A 19,937-nucleotide genomic window follows, 5' to 3' on the forward strand; every position below is an offset into this window, starting at 1 on the left:
TCCGAACGGCCTTCCTCCACCACTTCGCCAGTAGTCGGTGCTATCAAAAGACAAGTGTCAGCTTGTTTGCCATCAAGCAAGAGCCGAAAGAATCGCTTCGAGGCTATATTCAGCGATTCAACCAAGTGGCGATGGATATCCCAACGGCCACATCGGAGACGATGATGAATGCCTTCACGCAAGGCCTTGTGGATGGGGACTTCTTCCGGTCGCTCATCCGAAAGCTGCCCCGAGATTATGATCACATGCTACATCGGGCTAACGAATATATAAATGTGGAAGAAGCGCAAGCCGCTCGGAAAAAGGAAACTCCAGCCGAGCGCGCACCTGTTCATGCCGAGCGGAAACAGCACACCGCTCAGCAGCCACCCAGAGGACCGAGGGCCGAAGCAATTCGATCCCCTCACGTCAGATCGCGCGTACAAGAAGTGGCTGCCGCTCGGCCCAAGCCAAAGAAGAGGTGGACCCCTATGTTCTGCAAATTCCACCAAACGGATACGCACAACACGAGGGATTGCCGAAGCCTTCCCTTTGTGTCCAATCCTGTTCCCCGGAGAGCCGAACGACGGTCTCCTCCCCTCGACAGGAGGCAAAAGACCCAGGAAGCCGACCGGACCCGCATAGAGAGGCGACATCACCAGACGTCCGATCGGCATAGATCCCCAAGACTGTAAATCACCCTGTGTATTTCATTTTTCAACTAAATACTTGAAATGCAGAGATGAAAAGTCAAAGGAGCGAATATAAGGCATTATCATCATAGCGCGAAGGCCCCCGAGCCGATCGGCCGGGGGGTTTATGTGGTTAAGACTTGTAAGCAAATAACCCGTGCCATTCGGCCGGATGTAAATTGGTCGAGCCAAGCGCTCGAGGAACGAAGGCCCCGCGCCGTTCGGCCGGAGGTAAATGGGTCGAGCCAAACGCTCGAAGATCGAAGGCCCCGTGCCATTCGGACGGAGGTATATTATCCGAGCCAAAATACTCGATGAAGTAGATCCTGAGCCGTGCGGCCAGGAAGGCATTATCCAAGCTGGGGGAAAGGCAAAGAGCTACGCCGAACGGAAGTGTCAAAATTAGCCTTGACGGCCGTCTAGCCCAGACGTTAAACCGTAGAGCCACGCCGACCGGCTATAAATATCCGCGCCGACGAGCACCGTCGTTAAAGATCAAGAGACGAGCCGGCGTCTATAAACCCTCCGAGCGGAAGACCGACGAGCACCGTCGTTAAAGATCAAGAGACGAGCCAGCGTCTATAAACCCTCCGAGCGGAAGACCGACGAGCACCGTCGTTAAAGATCAAGAGACGAGCCGGCGTCTATAAACCCTCCGAGCGGAAGACCGACGAGCACCGTCGTTAAAGATCAAGAGACGAGCAGGCGTCTATAAACCCTCCGAGCGGAAGACCGACGAGCACCGTCGTTAAAGATCAAGAGACGAGCCGGCGTCTATAAACCCTCCGAGCGGAAGACCGACGAGCACCGTCGTTAAAGATCAAGAGACGAGCCGGCGTCTATAAACCCTCCGAGCGGAAGACCGACGAGCACCGTCGTTAAAGATCAAGAGACGAGCCGGCGTCCATAAATAATCCGAGCAGGCCAACCGTCGAGCTCCGAGGTTGAACATCGAGAGGTTCGGATCGTCTCATAACCAGCGATTATTGGTAGCAACACAGAATTATGTGCGGCCGAACGGAAGAGCTGGAGAAAATACTCCAGCGATTCTCCAAAGGTGTGATGTGACAGGAGATGAGCGCACAGCACAAGTGTTAGCAAGGGGACAGTACAAGAAGATAAAATACACTAAAGGAAAGCATTTCATTAAAATTAAAACCTTAGGCCGAGTGGCCTAAATACAAAAGGGTTCATGATCAGCCGAGCGGCTAAATTACAAGAATTACTCGATGTAGTCGTAGAGGTCCCTCGGAATGTTGCTCAGAAGCTCCACCTGATCGCCGCCCGGAATATTGGTGGACTCCGGAAGAAGGCCCTTCGACTTCAGATAGGTCATAGTAGCCGTAATTGCCAAGTCGAAAGCCGAGTACATCCGCTCACAAATTTTCTCCGAGAACTCGGGCGATCGGATGTGGCTTTGTCGGAGAGCGGCGACTCGGCTCGGCTCGGCATCCTGGTATTCTTTGAAGGTTGCCTGGGAGCTTGTGAGGGCCTCATTCAGACGTTCGATCTTCTCCGCATCAGCCGAGCGGCCTGCCTTCTCCCGATCGAGCTGCTCCGTCAGCTCTTTTATCTTCGACTCCAGGCCCCGGGCCTCCACGTTTTTCTTCTCCAGATCGGAGATGGCTGTGTTCTTCCGAGTGGTGGCCAGAGTTATCTTTGTGTCAAGCGACTTGACCTGTCGCTCGGACTCGGCTAGGGCGTGGGCCTGGTCAGCTATTTTCTTCTGCTCAGCAGCCAGCAGAGTTTGAGCTTTCTTCAGCTCTTTTTGCAGCTCGGAGTAGGAAGGTCCTTGGGAGCCGCTCGGACCACCTGCCGCCCGCAGTTGCCTTATCTTCTCGTCCGCCATAGCCAGACGGCTGGAAACTGCTATCTCTTCCACCCACCTCTGAAACGAGAAGGCGCAGTTGTTAGAAGCCGAGCGGAAATATTTTAGGCAAAACAAAAAACAAAAAACAACGAAGAACTTACCCCCGTAGCCGCTTGCATGTGGCTGTTGGCTAAGTTCTGGAGAGGGATCAGTGCTACGCGCGCCCGAGCGTCGGCCCACATCTCGGCGAGGGGCCCTTTCAAAGTAATGGTGTGCTCGGGCACGGTGGGCCGGTCGGCTTCTGGTAGCAACTCTTCAGTCGGAAGATGAAGAGTAACCCGTATTGTGCGGCCGTGACCAGGGATCGCCCGACCGGGATCAGAAGCTGGCGCAGAAGACCGCGAATGGATGGTCGAACGTTGGACTGAACGGCGAGCGGGGGGGAGAGTGTCGACCGGAGTGGCTTCAACCGGAGTGGCCTCGACCGGAGCAGTCAGCTCGTCCCAGTCAGAAGGCGTCCGGTCGGACGAAATGGTCTCGGGCACAGGCGCCTTCCCTTTCGCAGTCGAGGCGGCCCGGTCAGAGGGTTGGACCGCGGAGGTAGCCGAGCGTAGCGGGGTCTCCACTCGGCGTCTCTTCTGCAGTGGCTGATCCTCCTCCCGAACGGACCCTTCCTCGGGGGCCGTTGGTTCCCTGGAGGGGGTAGCTCCGCTGTCCACCTGCTGTTGAGAGGCCTGAGCGGCCGATTCAGCCTGGGTGCCGCTTTCTCCTTCGTGAGAACCGACCGGCTGAATACCCAGCGCCTTCATTTCTTTGGCTGCCACGGCCTCCAGCGCCGCTGCCTTTCTCTTTAGAACGCCGGCCATCACCGAGTCCATGACGATGTCAGCTGCAGGAAGAGAAAAAGAAATCAGTTAGCAATTAAAGCAAGTGCCAAAGCAAAGTTCTTACCAAAGCCGGTCGGAAGTGGGGTCCGTATAGGACTCAGCCCAAAAATGTACATCACTCCCTCGTGAAGAAGCTTGTTGATGTCAAGCCGTAGACCGGCTAGTACATTTTCGGCTAGACTCACAATCCAGTCAGTCGGACTATGCGCCTCCTTCGACTAGACTTGAAGGGAAGGCAAGTGATCCGGTAGTAAGAGTGGGCCCCCCCTTCTTGCAAAGTCAACGTCAAGTGGAAGTCACCGGAACAGCCGCCCACCCAGAGGAGAGTGTGGTCCGACCGGACGGACGGCCGTAGACGGTCGGTCCGATTGGACTGTCGGCCGGTCGATGGAATCGAGTACCTGGAGGGGTCCGGCCGGCTCGCACTTATAGTTGGGAGGCACCCTGTCAAATCGGGGTTCCGACGCTCAGTTAAAAAGGTCATGGACCGAGCTGACCTTTTGACCGACCGCAGTCATAAAGCACCCCTGTTAGTCTCCACAAAGCACAAGTAAACCATTGCGGATGTCCGGTCGGATGTTTAGGTATCTGTCCGCTCGGACTACAAGTTTGGAGCAAAGGAAAAGGCCAGAGGATTTCTTTCTTTGACAACCTGTAGGTTTCACGTGTGTGCCATGCTCCAAATCTTGTGACAGGGGATTCTGCTGTCCCATCGAGGGCATGCTTTGACTGTAGCGATATGGGTCAGGTAAACTTTCTGACAGCCGCGTACCTAGGAAAGGACAGAGGACACTTATGCACTTCGGGATTCCGCTGTCCCATCGAGGGCATGCTCTGACTGTAGCGATAGGGGTCAGGTAAGCTTTCTGACAGCCGCATACCTAGGAAAGGACAGAGGACACTTATGCACTTCGGTACGCGTGCCCAAACTTGACACCGCTCTATATAAAGAACCTCAGGTTTCATCAGCGAGCCTTGGAGCGTCACGTGCCCAGCGTCTGCTGACTTCTTGTTCGGACATGATCGACTTGGCGTCGTCGCTGGGAATCCCCTTCCCGGCTCGACTTCTGTGCAGGATAGCCGGAGCATCTCGACACTAGTTGGAGATCTACATCAGCGAGCCTTGGAGCGCCACGTGCCCAGCGTCTGTTAACTTCTGGTTCGGACAGGATCACAGCCGGATGCGAGTTAATATGCATGCTGGACGCTTATCAGGGCTACCATCAGGTGCCGCTCGCCAGAGAGGATCAAGAGAAGGTTAGCTTCGTCACGGCCGATGACACTTACTGCTACAATGTAATGCCGTTTGGATTGAAGAACGCAGGAGCAACTTAACAGCGCTTGATAAACAAAGTATTCAAGAAGCAGATCGGACGCAATTTAGAAGTGTACGTGGATGATATTCTCATCAAGTCCGTCTTTGCGGCCGATCTTTTTACTGACATGGAGGAAACCTTCCGAACGCTGAGAAAGTATGGAGTCAAGCTCAACCCTCAGAAATATCTGTTCGGAGCAAAAAGCGGGCATTTTTTGGGCTATATAGTGACCGAGCGGGGCATAGAAGCAAATCCCAGCAAGGTCAAAGCGCTGCAAGATATGCCGCCCCCAAGAAATCTAAGGGAAGTACAACACCTGACCGATCGGATAACTGCGTTGTCCAGATTCATCTCCAAGACTGCCGACCGGAGCCTCCTTTTTTCAAGATCCTGCGCAAAGCTACTAAGTTCCATTGGGACGAGGAATGCGATCGGGCGTTTGAAGAACTGAAGACATATCTGAACTCTTTGCCCGTGTTAGCCAAGCTAGCTGTAGGTGAGCTGCTCTGTATTTATTTATCTTCAACCGAGCAAACAGTAGGCTCGGCATTAGTGAGGACGAGCGGAGAAGAACAACCAGTGTACTTCTTGAGCCATACTTTAAAAGACGCTGAATCTCGCTACACTGGGTTCGAGAAGCTGGCTTTTGCTTTGGTCCTCGCCGCTCGGCGACTTCGTCCTTACTTCTTGGCACATACAATCATCGTCGGGACAAATAGCCCATTGGGAAGAGTGATGTTGAACCCAGAAGCGTCCGGACGGCTCATCAAATGGACAACGGAGTTGAGCGAATTTGACATTCAGTATCAACCCCGTTCGGCGATAAAGGCGCAGTCCTTGGCAGATTTTGTCACCGAAGTGCAAAGGACAGAGCCCGAAGCTATGTGAAAAATATTTGTGGACAGATCGTCCACTCAGCTCGGGAGCGGGATTGGCGTGCTATTACTCTCTCTCCAAGAAGAAAGAATGCACCTATCCGTCCGGCTAGACTACAAAGCCACCAGTAATGAAGCGGAGTATGAGGCGCTCATAACCGGCTTGCAAGCCGTCCGACATGTTGGGGTCGGTCAGGTGATGCTCCATTCCGACTCTCAGCTGGCTACCCAACAGCTCTCGGGCACTTTTGAGATTAACAATGCTCGGCTCAAACTCTACGCTGAAGCCTTTGAAAAGCTCAAGGCCAACCTCAGAGAAGTCATTATCCAGAAGATACCCCGAGCGGAAAACCAGGCGGCAGATGAGTTAGCCAAACTCGCAAGTTCAATATCACCGGTCGTCATCCAACAGTCAATCGAACAAGTATACTTGGTGGCGCACATCGACCGGATGGAGGGTCTCGCTTTCCCGAGCGATTGGAGGACAACCATCATGGCGTTTCTGAGATCAGGGGCAAGACCATCCGATCGGGAAGAAGCCCAGCTATTAAGGAGGAGGGCCGGTCGGTTCACACTCATTGGAGACCAACTCTACAAGAAGGCTTTCTCCCGCCCACTGTTGAAATGTGTGAGCTCAGAAGACGCGGCGTACATCCTCCAGGAAGTGCACCAAGGATCGTGCAGGGGACATCCGGGCGGGCGATCGCTGGCTAGGAAGATCTTGCTGGCCAGGTACTTCTGGCCGACACTGCAAAAAGACGCCGCTCGGACCGTCCCGACATGCCTCTCCTGCCAGAAGTACCACAACTTCTCCCACCGACCGGCTGAGGAGATGAAAGCGTCTACGGTATCCTGTCCGTTCGATCAGTGGGGGATGGATATCGTGGGTCTGTTCCCTATGGCGACCGGTCAGCGGAAGTTTTTACTGGTGGCTATCGACTACTTCTCCAAATGGGTGGAGGCCGAGCCACTGGCCAAAATCACCGAGCAGATGGTCAAAAAGTTTATCTGGCAGCATATAATCTGTCGGTTCGGTGTTTCTCGCCGACTCATATCTGATAACGGGCGACAGTTCGTCGGAAAGTAGCTCGAAGAATGGTGCAGAAGTTATGGCATTGAACAACACTTTACTTCCGTGGCGTATCCCCAAAGCAACGGCCAAGCGGAAGTAACCAACAGAGAAATACTCAGAATTCTTCGGGCTCGACTTGACCACATTGGAGGAAGTTGGGTGGACGAGCTGCCAGGCGTCTTATGGGCTATCCGCACGACTCCAAAGGAAGGAACGGGCATCACGTCGTTCCATTTAGTATACGGCGGCGAAGCGGTTATCCCGGTTGAAGTTGGCGTAGAGTCCGTCCGGATCCAGAACTATGATGACGACAATGTCGAGCGAAGAAACATGGAGCTGGACTTAATCGACGAAGAACGAGCCAAGGCGTCCGTCCGGCTGATGGCGTACCGGTAGACGATGAAGCAAAATTACAACCGGCGCGTGATCCCCAGAGCATTCCAGGTCGACGACCTAGTGTGGAAGAAGGTAAAGCCGGTCGGGAACGTTGGCAAGCTGGAGGCTCCTTGGGCGGGTCCCTTCAAAGTCATCGAAAAGCTTCGCTCGGGTGCTTATTATTTGGAAGATGAAGATGGACGGCGGCTGGATCGACCATGGAGCGCAAATCATCTTCAGCCGTATCGAGCTGGGTGAGAGGTGCGCTGATGTAATTCATTTTGTGTATCTCTTGGTCGCCTGTGTTCTTTTAATGCAGGAAGCAAAATAATAAGAAACGCATTTGGCAATCTTCGCCGAACGACAGTGTAGAAATTAGCCTTAAAGGCCGTCGAGCTCCGACGTTAAATATCGAGAGTCGGACCGGCGACTATAAACCCCCCGGATGGAAGGCCGTTGAACTCCGACGTTAAATATCGAGAGTCGGACCGGCGACTATAAACCTTCCGGCCGGAAGACCGTCGAGCTCCGACATTAAATATCGAGAGTCGGACCGACGACTATAAACCCCCCGGACGGAAGACCGTCGAGCTCCGACGTTAAATATCGAGAGTCGGGCCGGCGACTATAAACCCCTCGGACGGAAGGCCGTCGAGCTCGGACGTTAAATATCGAGAGTCGGACCGGCGACTATAAACCCCCCGGACGGAAGACCGTCGAGCTCCGACGTTAAATATCGAGAGTCGGACTGGCGACTATAAACCCCTCGGACGGAAGGCCGTCGAGCTCCGACGTTAAATATCGAGAGTCGGACCGGCGACTATAAACCCCCCGGATGGAAGACCGTCGAGCTCCGACGTTAAATATCGAGAGTCGGACCGGCGACTATAAACCCCCCGGACGGAAGGCAGTCGAGCTCCGACGTTAAATATCGAGAGTCGGACCGGCGACTATAAACCCCCCGGACGGAAGACCGTTGAGCTCCGACATTAAATATCGAGAGTCGTACCGGCGACTATAAACCCTCCGGCCGGAAGACCGTCGAGCGGCGACGTTAAACGCTAGAGTCGCGCCGGCGACTATAAACCCTCCGGCCGGAAGACCGTCGAGCTCCGACGTTAAAAATTGAGAGTCGCACCGGCGACTATAAACCCTCCGGTTGGAAGAAGACAACAAAGAGGTCGACTCTTAAGTCGTTTAGCCGGTCGGCCAACTAACCAAAAGTACTTCGTGAACAGCTGGAGAAAATCTCGTTTGCGAAACAGGATATATTCCGCCGAGCGGACTAGCTACGCAAAATACTTCGTAAAAAACCCCTTTCGAACACAAGAAAGGTGGGATGAGAGACGAGTAACGAGGAGAAGCAAAGGAACATGAACAACGGTAGTTGGTGAGCCGAGCGGACAACACTCAATTTGACTAGCAAAAGAAAAAGAAACAGCAAATAAAAGGATAGCATTAAAGAAATTAAGGCCGAGCGGCCGAATTACAAAAATGATAAGTGTTTGGCCGAGCGGCCGAGTTACATAAAAACTTCCTATTCAAGGAAATCATAAATGTCCTGGGGGATGGTGTCGAGAAGTGCCGCTTGGTCTTGGGCCGGGATGATGACGGAGTCGGCCAGATAACCCTTGGACTTCAAATAATTTGTGGTGGCAGTCATAGCAAGCTCAAAGGCAGTGTACATCCGTTCGCAGACTTTCTCCGAGAACACTTCCGAACGGATGTATTTCAGCCTCAGGGCTGCGACTCGGCCAGGCTCAGCTTCTTGATACTCCTTGAAGGTCGCTTGGGAGGCTGCGAGAGACTCCTGCAGAGTTTTCAGCTCCTCCTTATGCTTATTTGCCTCCGCCGAGCGGGCCACCTTCTCGCCGGCCAACTGGTCCATCAGCTCTTTAACTTTTTGCTCCAGGCCCCGAGCCTCGATATTCTTCTTCTCCATATCGGAGATAACTGTCTTTTTCCGCTCGGTCGCCAGGCTTATTTTGCGATCTAGTGATTTGTTCTGGTGATCAAGTTCGGCCAGAGTGTGAGCCTAGTCGGTCGTCTTCTTCCGTTCGGCCTCCAACAGATTTTGGGTCTTTTTGAGCTCCTTCTGCAGCTTGGCATATGATGGGCCTTGGGAAGGAGCGCTGCCCGAACTCCGTAGCCTCTTGAGCTCCTCGTCCACCATCGCCAAACAGTTGGAGACGATGATCTCCTCCACCCATCTCTGTCAATCAATAAGATCATTAACAGCCGATCGGAAGAAGCTTATAAAGGACTTGAGAAAATAAACTTACCCCCGTGGCCTGCTGCATGTGGTTGTTGGCCAGATTGCTGAGGGGGATCATTGCGACACGCACCCGAGCGTCGACCCCATCTCGACTAAGGGCCCCTTCATTGTGATCATGTGCTCGGGCGCAGTTGGCCGATCGGCCTCGGGCATTAATTCCTCGGTGGGGAGATGCAAAGAGACCCGGATGGTACGGTGCCGACCGGGGGTCGTCTGGGCAGAAGCCGGGGAAGGATCGGAGGCCGGTGCAGACATCTGGGACAAAATGGCCGAGCGTTCAACTCGGCGTGGAGCGGGCGGAAGGACACTGACTAGAACGACCTTGAGGGGGTCCGCGGACGCATCCAATTGGGACGGGGTCCGATCGGACGAGATGGCTTCCACCGCTGGGGCTTTGCCGCGAGAATCAGCGGTGGTCCGTTCGACCGGCTGGACCGCGGAAGTTGCCGAGCGAAGAGGTGTCTCCACTCGGCGTCTCTTTTGCCCGAGCGGGCGCTCTTACTCTTGAGCAGAGCCTTCCTCCCGGGAGGAATGCTCTCGACTAGCAGTTGCGCCAGCCGCTGGCTCCGGGAGAGAAGCCTGAGCAGCCGACTCCCCATCATTTGTCTCGCTCTCTCCTTCGTTAGAGCCGCCGCGGCCTCGAGCGCCGCCGCCTTCCTCTTCAAAATTCCAGCCATCACCGACTCCATGACAATGTTCGCTGCAAAGGAAAAAAGAGAAAATAAGTTAGCAAACAAGGCAAATGTACAAGTAAGATTCTTACCCAAGCCTCTCGGGAGGGGGGTTCTGATCGGACTCAGGTCGAATATGTACATCACCCCTTCAGGCAGGAACTTGGTGATGTCAAACTTCAGACCGACTAACATGTTGGCGGCATGTAGATAGTCCGGTCGGGTCTTGAACCTTTTGAGCTCAGAGAGGTTGGTGGTCCGATCTGCCACTGCGTTCGGAAGGAGGCCCGCTCGGGCATACGAAGGTAGAAGTAGAACTCTTTCCAATGCTTATTGGAAGAGGGCAATTTATTGAAGAAAACTAAACCAGGCCGAGCCTGGAACATATATGTGCCCAACTCAGACTGTTTAGGGTAATAAAAAAAAAGTAGAAAACCTCCGGTCGGGTATATTGTGGATTTTAAACAGGACAACAACGCCGCATAAAAGGCGGAAAGTGTTGGGGACTAGGCTTCCGAGCGGAATGCCGAAAAAGTTACAAACTTCTACGACGAACGGATGGATGGGAAATCACAGACGGGCTGTGAACTGGTCGCGAAAAACACAAAAAGCTCCGCGTGGCGGTTTGTATGGCCGAGCGGAGGGAGAAGGTAAGATAATTTCAAAGTCAGATGGAATGTCAAAAGTATCCATCAGAATATCGGCGTCGCGCCGATCGAAGCGCGACTCCATGGTAGTATACCATGGGCCGAGGGCTTGGTCTTGAGGCTGAGAGGAACTAGCCATTGTCCGAGCGGACGAAAACAACAAAGGACAAAGAAAGGTAGATGATAGAAAGAAGAGGATGACAAACGAGATAGCGACCAGAGGATGAAAGCACGACAAAAAACACAAGACTAACACAGAAAGAAAGAAGAAGAACATTACAGAGAAGAATGAGGATCGGGGAAGAACACTGAATCGCCGGAAAAAGAGAACCGAGGCTGCCGGAGCACTGAAACGCCGAAGGAAGCTTCTGGGCACGCGAAAGCAGAAATGCGGCGAAGGAGGAGGAGGCGGAGGCTTTTATAGGGTTGAGCCCGAGCGGCCTCCACCGTTGGATTCACGTCGTGAGAACCGGAGCATGCATCGCACCGTCCATTTCAAACCGCCTCGATCCCGTCAGAACACCACGCCGCCGCCGTACAATGACGGCAGCATCGCCACGTGGCATTCAGCCACTGGAATGCATTTAATGAGCGCGTGCTCGACCTTAATGATGGAGATTGGCGAAAACTTCGAAAAGATACCGAGGAATGTTGGCGTTGACTAGCGTTTTAGTTGCCCTCGTGGGGGCCGGGCGGAGGATAGTGGCGTATGGACGCCGCTCGGCACAACTGATGGTCCAGTCAGTCGGACTAATCGCCTCCTTCGACTAGACTTGAAGGGGAGGCAAGTGATCCGGCAGTAAAGACGAAGGACCCCCTTTGAGGGAAGTCAATGCCACGTGGAGGTCAAAAGCCTAAGGGCAAGATGAGGTTCGGCCGATCCGGTAAAGGTCGGTTCAACTGGCCGGACGGGTCAGAACAGAATCAAAGACAACCCGGCGGGGAGCCGGGTTTCCGACACTCATGGTGAACAGGGTCGCCAGGCCAAGCGAGTATCCCGCGCGACCGAGGCATAAAGCAGTAATGCTGAGAACAGTTTCATCCGAGCACACAACCTGGAATCTCCCGACCGGATCAGTACCTACGTCCGGTCGGACGTGATGGGACTGCCGAGCGGCCGGACGCTCGGCACGGGAACAGAAGGGACAAAAGAACATCGGGAAACATCTTCTGACAACAGGCATGTCCCACGACCAAGTCATACGCTGAACCTTACGACAGAAGGTTCTGCCGTCCTATCATAGAGGTGCTCGGACTGTAGCGCTATGGTGTCAGGCAGACTCCTCTGACAAGCCCATACTGAGGTATGGTTAGGGGACACGTATTCACCTCGGTATGTGCGCACAAGCCTCTTCACAGCTCTATATAAAGGTCCTCACACTTCGCCGGAGGTACGCAATCATGCATTCTCGCATCTTCGGAGTCACTTCGTAATTTCCTCTTGCCTGACTTGAGCGTCGGAGGGTCGTCGCCGGGAACCCCTTCCCGGCCCGACTTCCTTGCAGGTTCACCGGAGATCCCTACGACCGGCCGGAGATCCACGTCATCAGTTCGGAGAACGCCACGTGCCCAGCGTCCTTTGATTCAACGTTCGGACAGGACCAATTATTGTATTAAAATATTCTATACCAACTTAATCAAAATTAGTTACACTTAATTAAAACTATTTACAAATAGTTGTAACACTTATCTAATAGTTATTGTAATATATAAAAGTTAATAAGTAGCTATTATAATAATACAACAATTTATATTAAGTGTTACATATTAGAGCAATTATTTAGTAGTTTTTACCTAATAATTTTCAAGATTAGTCAGTTCCAACATTTCTGTTTTTAGTTTTTGAATAGATTTACAAAAAAAAATTTTAAAAAATACAATTTTAGAATATTTTGGCAGACATAGAAAAGTTTGGTGGATTCGCTTTCTCCACTAGATTCCTGCTCGGTTCTTGTTGTTTAGTGCACGGGACGCTGGAGGGAGGTCCCTCGGTCGACGGAGGAGCCACGCTTTTCCCTTATTTTGCAGCAGCTTCTCAGTCCGCTGGCCCATCGCTGTGGCGAGATCTCTTAAATCGGCGTGCCGAAAACTCCAATCGGGCTCGGTCCTCTCCTGCTGCCTCCTTCTTGTTCCTTCTGAAACCTCCGGTTTTGCTGCTGTTCGCCATCGGTCGGGCCGAGATTGGTTAAATATTCTCTGGGCGGATGCATGAAGGAGTGCTGGAACGATGAGAGATGAGCGCTCGGTGAAAAGCAAGGTTTTTCCTGCCCTAAGATTTGATTTTTATGTCATTGTTCGTGCTGCTGATTGATCTTCTTTTGGGGCCCTTTTCATTGCGACGGCGAAGCTGTCTTGGACGAAGAAATTTGTCAAGAAATGGCTCAACGTTAAGGGCAAATTTGAGGGTTTTCAATCGCATTCTAATGTTGGTGGAGGTGTGCCATCTCTCCTTGACCTTGACATTCGTCCTGCTAAGAAGATTCTTCTTCAATCCTTGTTGTTGTGTGTTGTTTCAGGAGGAGATATCTGCACCGAGAGGGAGACATTCAAAGTGAATGAAACTATAGCTGGTAACAATTGTTAGACCAAACAGCTACTTTGATTCCCTTGAAACCCTAGAACTCCTTTCTTAGTATTTCCTTCCTGGTCAGCAAGTCCAAACAAGCCGAGTTTGGATAGAGTCGGAGAAGGAAGATTTGAAGTCGATTTAGCTCAAGCTACCTGTGCTGAGGACTACAAGTGATCAATTTTTTTTTACTCTAATTTCTTTATGTGATCAAAAATCCAATGTGATTTGATGCTTTCTTGTTTCTAGAGTATTTGTGTCGACATGGAATGTAGGTGGAAAATCTCCATCAAAGAGTTTGAATCTTGAAGGATGGCTCCTTGCTACACCCCCTGCAGACATATATGTCTTAGGGTAGAATTCTTCATTCTTCTTTGAATTTGAAGGTGTTGGATGAATATTTAGGCTATTTAGCTTTTTTATTTTTACTTTCAGATTTCAAGAGATTGTTCCTCTCAATGCCGGCAATGTTCTCGGCGCAGAAGACAAGCGGCCAGCCAAGAAATGGTTGGCACTCATCAGAAAGACACTCAACAGTCTGCCTGGTACATATAGTTGTGGAAGCTGCAGCACACCGTCTCCCGTTCCGAATCCTCTTGTGGAGTTAGATGTTGATTTTGAAAATTCTTCCGTGAGGGAGAAGAGTTCGTCATTCATGCACCGATGTTCGTTACATTCCCTGAGCCGTAGTTTAAGAATTGATTCTGATACCATGGTGATACAACCATGGATTGATCGTAGGTATAGCGTGTGTGACAGAGTAAGCATTGGTAGCAGACCGAGTGACTTTGATCCCTGCTTCATAAGTGGAGATTCATCTGATGATGAGAAAGTTGGGGGAGAACCACTTTCTACAGCTAGTTACTCGCCAGCGTCATTTGTGTACGGTGCTCAGTCCTGTAAGGAAGAAAGAAGCCGATCATCGTTGGACTCTAGGTAATCCTTCATAAAAGTTACTTGATCAGTTTCATTTGGTCAAATGGCAATGTTTATTTTCCTGTTTGAATGCAGTTATTGCTATTGCTTGATCACAAGTAAGCAGATGGTTGGCATCTTTCTAACGATCTGGGCGCGAGATGAAATTAGAGACAGTATACAGAACCTGAAGGTTTCATGTGTGGGCAGGGGATTGATGGGTTATCTAGGCAATAAGGCAATCAGATTAATCACTTTTATTTTTTTTTGGGCAACATCTGATTTTCTAAACAATATAATGACACTTTCTTCTTTTCCCTATATTTGATCCTTGGACTTGTCGTTGCTTGATGCTTTTGTATGTACTCTTTCTTCAGGGTTCAATATCGATCAGCATGACTTTGCAAAGAACAAGCTTCTGCTTCGTATGTAGTCATTTAACCTCAGGAGAAAAAGAGGGCGATCAACGACGGAGGAATTTAGATGTTTTGGAGATTCTAAGAAAGACTAGGTTTCCTCGAATTCACAGCATATGCAATGAGAAGTCTCCTGAAACAATTCTCGAGCACGAGTAAGTTTTCTTCAGTCTCCACAACTTGCTTCTTAGTCATTTTTCATCTCATGTCTAATTTAGTTTACGGTTCCAGTCGAGTTATATGGCTTGGTGATTTAAATTACCGGATTGCTCTTTCCTATCAGTCAGCTAAGGCTCTAGTTGAAATGTGCAATTGGAGATCGTTGTTGGAAAAAGATCAGGTGCTTTGGCTTTTTCATTTTCAGTTATTGCATAATCGTTCTACGAACTTTAACCTTATTCTCATCACTTCATAGGATCACTAAATGTGAAAATCTTCAGGTATTAAGAATATAAGTCTTTATATGTGTTCTCTATACAAGGCATCAAAAGCTTTATTTTAAGGAGAGGAATTGTTCATTTGTTCTTCAATTCATTGCTATTTCAGGTTTCCATTAACTTCTTTTTTTTAATAACACAGCTGCGAATAGCGCAACGTCGCGGCCATGTTTTTGATGAATGGAAAGAAGGAAACATATCCTTTCCTCCGACCTACAAATATTCAAACAACTCAGATAGATACACAAGCGATGGAATTTGCCACAAGGAGAAGCGAAGGACGCCGGCATGGTAGATTTTAGTGTTCTTCCCTGTCTATAGTCTATCATCGACATTGAAGCTAAGTGGTATTCCTTTATGAAGGTGCGACCGGATTTTATGGTATGGAAGAGGCCTTACTCAGTCAGCTTATGTACGCGGAGAATCAAGATTCTCCGACCATAGACCTGTATACGGCATGTTCAATGCAGAGGTCACCCGAATCAAGAACAACACGAGCTGTTCTAATTCTCATTTGGACTCGGAAGAATTCTAGTCATACTCACATGGTCAATCATACAGAAAGAAACATGTTTCGATTGACAGGAATGAAGTAATGAGGTATGATAGTATCTTTTTAAATAAGATGATGTCGCATAGAATCGCCGTTATTATCTTTGATCGTATTGCTTCTAGGAATTGAGCCATGAAACCCCAAAGTCAAGCAAGCATCGATATGTTTTTTCCAGACTTCAGGTTCTCTCATCTGTTGTTCGAACAGGTACCAGTTTTGATCTTTTTTGTGGTGTTGTTTCTGTCTTAATTTTACCGAGAAAATATTAATAAAGAGAAAGGTTTTCTTTGAAATTCTGTCCGTCAGGTAAACAGGCAGGCTGCTTTCCTTTCTCTCTTCCGAGAAACTTCCTCTGTCAAACGGCCGACCGGATCTTCCGCTATAAGATAAGACTCCACGCGGCAGCCTTCGTCTCAAAGTCTTGGGAAGATGGAGCCGCCGCCGACGACGACGGCAACGGGGGCCATCACCCTTCGGAAGTTCGACCTCGCCGACGTCGACGACTACATGGTGTGGGCCTCCGACGACCGCGTCACGGCCCTCTGCCGATGGGACAGCTACACCGACAAGGAGGCCCTCCTCCGGTACATGCGCGACGTGGTGGTGCCCCACCCCTGGTACCGCGCCATCTGCATCGACGGCCGCCCTATCGGCGCCATCTCCGTCTACCCCGGCGCCGGGCGCGACGGGTGCAAGGGCGAGCTGGGCTACGTGCTAGCCGCCGCCCACTGGGGCCGCGGCTACGTCACGGAGGCTGTTCGGCAGGCGATGGCGGCCGTGTTCCGGGAGCTGCCGGGGCTGGAGCGAGTGGAGGCGCTGGTGGACGTCGACAACAGGGCGTCGCAGAGGGTGCTGGAGAAGGTGGGCTTCCAGAGGGAGGGCGTGCTGAGGAAATCCATGCTGATCAGGGGAACTACCAGGGACACGGTCATCTTTAGCTTTCTCTCCACCGATCCTTTGCTCCCTTTAGCTTCCAAGCGATCATCTCAGTGATTTCCTTTGCTGTTACTGAAGTACTATTCTATGAAAAAATGTTCTATGATCTCTAAATTATTCATTTTTAATATCTACAAGAATTTTGGTTCATTAGAATTACCTGTTGTGGATAAGATCGGATCCTTCATGATTCAATTCCCTACCTGAAGGTAGAGTAGGGCCCTCAATCATGATGAACAAACAAAGACATGCAGCAGGGCTCACTGTGTTAAACATATCATGGATAATAACGCAAAATATCTGAACAGGGAAAAAATTCATTATTTTTCCTCAGTGGAACAGCATGACTGATTAACATCCTCTCTGATGGCTCGCAGAATTCCTTTTCTGACAGTAAAATTTTAACAAAAACAAAAAGCTACAGATAAGCATACTTTTGAATCATTTTCATCACTTAGAATCATAATCCAGAACCACCTAAAGAATTGCAGAACCAAGGGTATGCTCAACTAGATTGCCTGCAAATTTTGATAGGTTGAACTTGCATTAAATTTTGATTCATGTCTCTTCCGATAAACTGTCAGAGTCACTGAGCTTCTCTTCTTTGTGGCACTCACTACTGCAGAAGGCTTTCTCACCTCTGAAAGACAAGAAAAATGTTGCCACATGTGAAGGAAACATACTGAATCACTGAAATTCCAAGTACTGCAATGATCTCTTTTCAATTTTTTGAAGATAAGAAAAGGTTTAATCACTGTTTTAAGTGTAACATGGTGTAAGAATCATTTCTTCGACGACAGTAGAAAATTCACTAATAGAGGGGGCACATGAAAGGTCACTTTCCCTAGCAAATCCAGGTGGAGTGACCCTAAATTGAAGGCATGGAGACATCTGATTAAATTTACTTTTCGCGGATCATGAAGACAGCCATTACCAAAGATTGGGGGACCTCGGCAGTGAACACTGAAGACATGAGGCCCCAGTAACAATGGCATGGACAGGGCCTAGTGCATGGAATTCTGATCTAAACATGCAACAAAACAAAAACAGTCGGTAGGAATCAAAACCTTGCTCTCCGAATGCTTGACTAAACCTCAGGAAGAATTAAGCAATATTCAATTAGTCAAGAGCCAGGAATTTGCCTAGGGTAACAAAGCATCAATCTCACTGACTGTTGAGCTAACCCAAGGAGAGAAAAGAACTAGTCCATGACCCTCTACAGAAATAAGCCCTCACATGAGTGGTTCCACACCACAAGCAACTATAGAATAATTTTCAGGCAGATCTTGAGAGGAGTACCTCTCCATTTATGCTTACAATCTACAATCCAAGATTATGTCATTAGTACCTCACTTAGAATGAAAATTTTGATACTTGTGCTGGTTTGCATATGGCTTAGTTGAATTTTGTAGATGCTAATCAACGGAAAAGAATTGAACTAAAACGAGGAACATAGCCTTTTTGTTGTCGAGATTTGTGCAAGACTATTTTAGAGAAGAATAGAAACTCAAACTTGAATCCATATCTACTGCAAATGTAAGCTTAACCAGCCATAAGGGAGCATATATACCTAGATATGAAGTTGTCATTTCCTTGGCCAAGATTCTTCTTGCATGTGTAGCAGAAGCTCAAGAAATCATTGGTAAGGTGGTCTCTGCTATCAGTTGATGCAGGGCTGCTGCTTTCGGTGGAAGCAGTGAACCCATCTCCACAGCTCTCCAATATGCAATTGTCAAAAATGTGCGTGGTTCTAGGATTTGGACCATGAGATATCACACAAGTGTATTCCTCCAAGAGTTCCATCTCGCTGATAGAGACGCACCCAGCAAAAACCCTAGGTGAAGAAGAAACCGGCATCTCCAAGCCCAGAGAATTCCGAGCAGGGGAGAGAAGAGCCAGTTGAGATTCTTTGTTCTTGACGCCAAACTCTATCGGGGATCCGACCGGAGACATCGAGCCGGGGCCAAGGGAAGGAATCCGGATCTTGAGCTGCGATCCAAATACCACCATCCTAGTCTTCGATTTGAGGTAAGCTTCGGCGGATTTCTCGTCGTTGAGAGCGTCAATGATACCGAGCCCAACAGCCTCGGAGTCGCCAAATGATCCAGCGAGTCGGTTATTCTCTCCGCCACTGGATTTGGCAGCATCGAAGAAGAGATGGCGGCCGATCGAGGGCGAGCTCTTGGTCTCGAGTATGGAAGTCGGGCTCATGGCGGCTTCGGAGTCCGAGGAGGTACTTGAGGAGACCCCAACAAAGAGCCTTGGAGAGGGGAAGATTGAGAAAGCCCTGGACTTGTTGCAGCAGCAGCTACTGGAAGAAGGGAGGGAGTGGAGATCGGACATTAGGGCTTGTTTTCCACCGATTGCTCTCGATCTCTTCCTCAGCATCCTGTTCGCCAAATCCTTGACGCCATGAAAGTTTCAAAAAGTCAGAAAAAAAAATATGGGATTGTGCTTCCAAAAAGAGAAAAAGTGACAATCAGAAAACATGAACAGACTTTGGGTTTGGTACTGGAATCTTCTTCTGCCCTGTGCCTCCACTGCAAAATTTCGAATGATCTAAAGATTGCAATTTCAAACTAGAACACGAAAAAAAAAAAAAAAAAACAGATCATTCACAGAGCGCGATCTTCCTTAATCTTTTCGGATCAAAGCAACACTTTCTAGAACATTGTTCCAGCAAAACAGAACACAATGCCTAGTTGATCCTGATTCCTCACGCGGAAGTTTCAATCTCAGAAAAGAAGAACGAAGAGGTCGAACTTGAATCTTAAAAATCCAAATTTGAGTAGAGAAAACTCATCAAGGTGGCGCCTTTCGCCTCCCTCGATCGCTCTCCGTGAGACCAGCATATCAAAATCTATCGCTTAGGCATCAAAGATTTGGCGGAGGCGATGAAGCTCTTGGCTCAGTGCTTCGTTTTCTGGAAATGAGTGCTTATTTAAAGAGAGATGCTGGGTAGGTTGCTTTTGGATCGGAAATCACATCGCTACACGTGTCAGATGGTTGGGCCATCATGACCCTACGGCCATAAAGATCATAATTATACATTTTAATTACACATTTTCAGCTGAAAATGAAATTCCAATCAGTTTAAGTTAAGGATTGTAATTTTAAATATATTAACGAGTCACATTATGCTCTTTTAATCAAAATTTTTATTTAAATATATACGGATTAAATTTCACAATTTTTTTTTTGGGAAACTCAATAATCTGAATTTTTGTATCTTTTATGATTTTTTTAAAGCCATTTAGAATTATTTTATCCACTCATTCTGAATATTGACTTCTAAAAGAAATGATCTAATAGTTTTATCAATACATTAAACTTGTCAAATTTTAAAAATAATTTTTTATTGTATTTTTAAAAATTTTATATAGTCATTCTATGACTATATCTTTATAAAGTAGAAATTTCAATCAAAATTATCGTTTTTAAACAATAATTAATTAAATTTTAAAAATAACTCTTATATTGTATTTTTTTTAGAGCATCTTGGATCAGCCTAGGTC

The 19,937-nt window shown here is 49.1% G+C and overlaps 3 protein-coding genes across 5 annotated transcripts; 2 read left to right on the forward strand and 1 right to left on the reverse strand.

Annotated features, from left to right (window-relative positions):
- The first annotated feature begins 12,537 nt into the window (after nucleotides 1-12,537).
- On the forward strand, nucleotides 12,538-15,850 carry LOC122042562 (type IV inositol polyphosphate 5-phosphatase 7-like). Its single transcript, XM_042602732.1, has 13 exons — nucleotides 12,538-12,856; nucleotides 12,947-13,034; nucleotides 13,116-13,169; nucleotides 13,251-13,338; nucleotides 13,415-13,519; nucleotides 13,601-14,101; nucleotides 14,177-14,318; nucleotides 14,458-14,651; nucleotides 14,728-14,836; nucleotides 15,076-15,224; nucleotides 15,297-15,533; nucleotides 15,609-15,693; nucleotides 15,793-15,850. Exons 1-11 carry the CDS (start codon nucleotides 12,827-12,829, stop codon nucleotides 15,466-15,468), a joined length of 1,632 nt encoding a protein of 543 aa, XP_042458666.1. The 5' UTR covers nucleotides 12,538-12,826; the 3' UTR covers nucleotides 15,469-15,533; nucleotides 15,609-15,693; nucleotides 15,793-15,850.
- On the forward strand, nucleotides 15,836-16,722 carry LOC122042564 (uncharacterized N-acetyltransferase p20-like). The gene has a single exon (XM_042602734.1). It carries the CDS (start codon nucleotides 15,916-15,918, stop codon nucleotides 16,477-16,479), a length of 564 nt encoding a protein of 187 aa, XP_042458668.1. The 5' UTR covers nucleotides 15,836-15,915; the 3' UTR covers nucleotides 16,480-16,722.
- A 1-nt stretch (nucleotide 16,723) lies between these two features.
- On the reverse strand, nucleotides 16,724-19,355 carry LOC122042563 (FCS-Like Zinc finger 8-like). Of its 3 annotated transcripts, none has more exons than XR_006129297.1 (4): nucleotides 18,921-19,355; nucleotides 17,993-18,825; nucleotides 16,900-17,062; nucleotides 16,724-16,804 (listed from the first exon to the last, which is right to left on the reverse strand). XR_006129297.1 is itself a non-coding variant. In XM_042602733.1 (4 exons), the coding sequence occupies exons 3-4, from the start codon at nucleotides 18,808-18,810 to the stop codon at nucleotides 16,981-16,983; spliced, it is 900 nt and encodes a 299-aa protein (XP_042458667.1). In that variant the 5' UTR covers nucleotides 18,811-18,825; nucleotides 18,921-18,962; nucleotides 19,042-19,355; the 3' UTR covers nucleotides 16,724-16,980. The 3 variants fall into 3 exon arrangements, 1 of the variants encoding a protein (XP_042458667.1); XR_006129296.1 differs by having other exon boundaries at nucleotides 16,724-16,809; XM_042602733.1 differs by having other exon boundaries at nucleotides 16,724-17,062; nucleotides 18,921-18,962; nucleotides 19,042-19,355.
- Nucleotides 19,356-19,937: the final 582 nt, after the last annotated feature.

Source organism: Zingiber officinale, chromosome 2A, assembly GCF_018446385.1.
Source record: "Zingiber officinale cultivar Zhangliang chromosome 2A, Zo_v1.1, whole genome shotgun sequence".
In the NCBI taxonomy this organism is placed as follows: domain Eukaryota; kingdom Viridiplantae; phylum Streptophyta; class Magnoliopsida; order Zingiberales; family Zingiberaceae; genus Zingiber; species Zingiber officinale.

What these genes read in the sequence shown, in the direction of transcription:
- LOC122042562 (XM_042602732.1), top strand. Translation starts at nt 12,827, where the DNA reads ATGAGAGATGAGCGCTCGGTGAAAAGCAAG. An exon ending in AGCGCTCGGTGAAAAGCAAG is followed by an intron (nt 12,857 to 12,946) that starts GTTTTTCCTGCC and finishes GCGACGGCGAAG; the next exon opens with CTGTCTTGGACGAAGAAATT. An exon ending in CGATCATCGTTGGACTCTAG is followed by an intron (nt 14,102 to 14,176) that starts GTAATCCTTCAT and finishes GTTTGAATGCAG; the next exon opens with TTATTGCTATTGCTTGATCA.
- LOC122042564 (XM_042602734.1), top strand. Translation starts at nt 15,916, where the DNA reads ATGGAGCCGCCGCCGACGACGACGGCAACGGGGGCCATCACCCTTCGG.
- LOC122042563 (XM_042602733.1), bottom strand. Translation starts at nt 18,810, where the DNA reads ATGCTGAGGAAGAGATCGAGAGCAATCGGTGGAAAACAAGCCCTAATG. An exon ending in AATGACAACTTCATATCTAG is followed by an intron (nt 17,063 to 17,992) that starts GTATATATGCTC and finishes CTTGTCTTTCAG; the next exon opens with AGGTGAGAAAGCCTTCTGCA.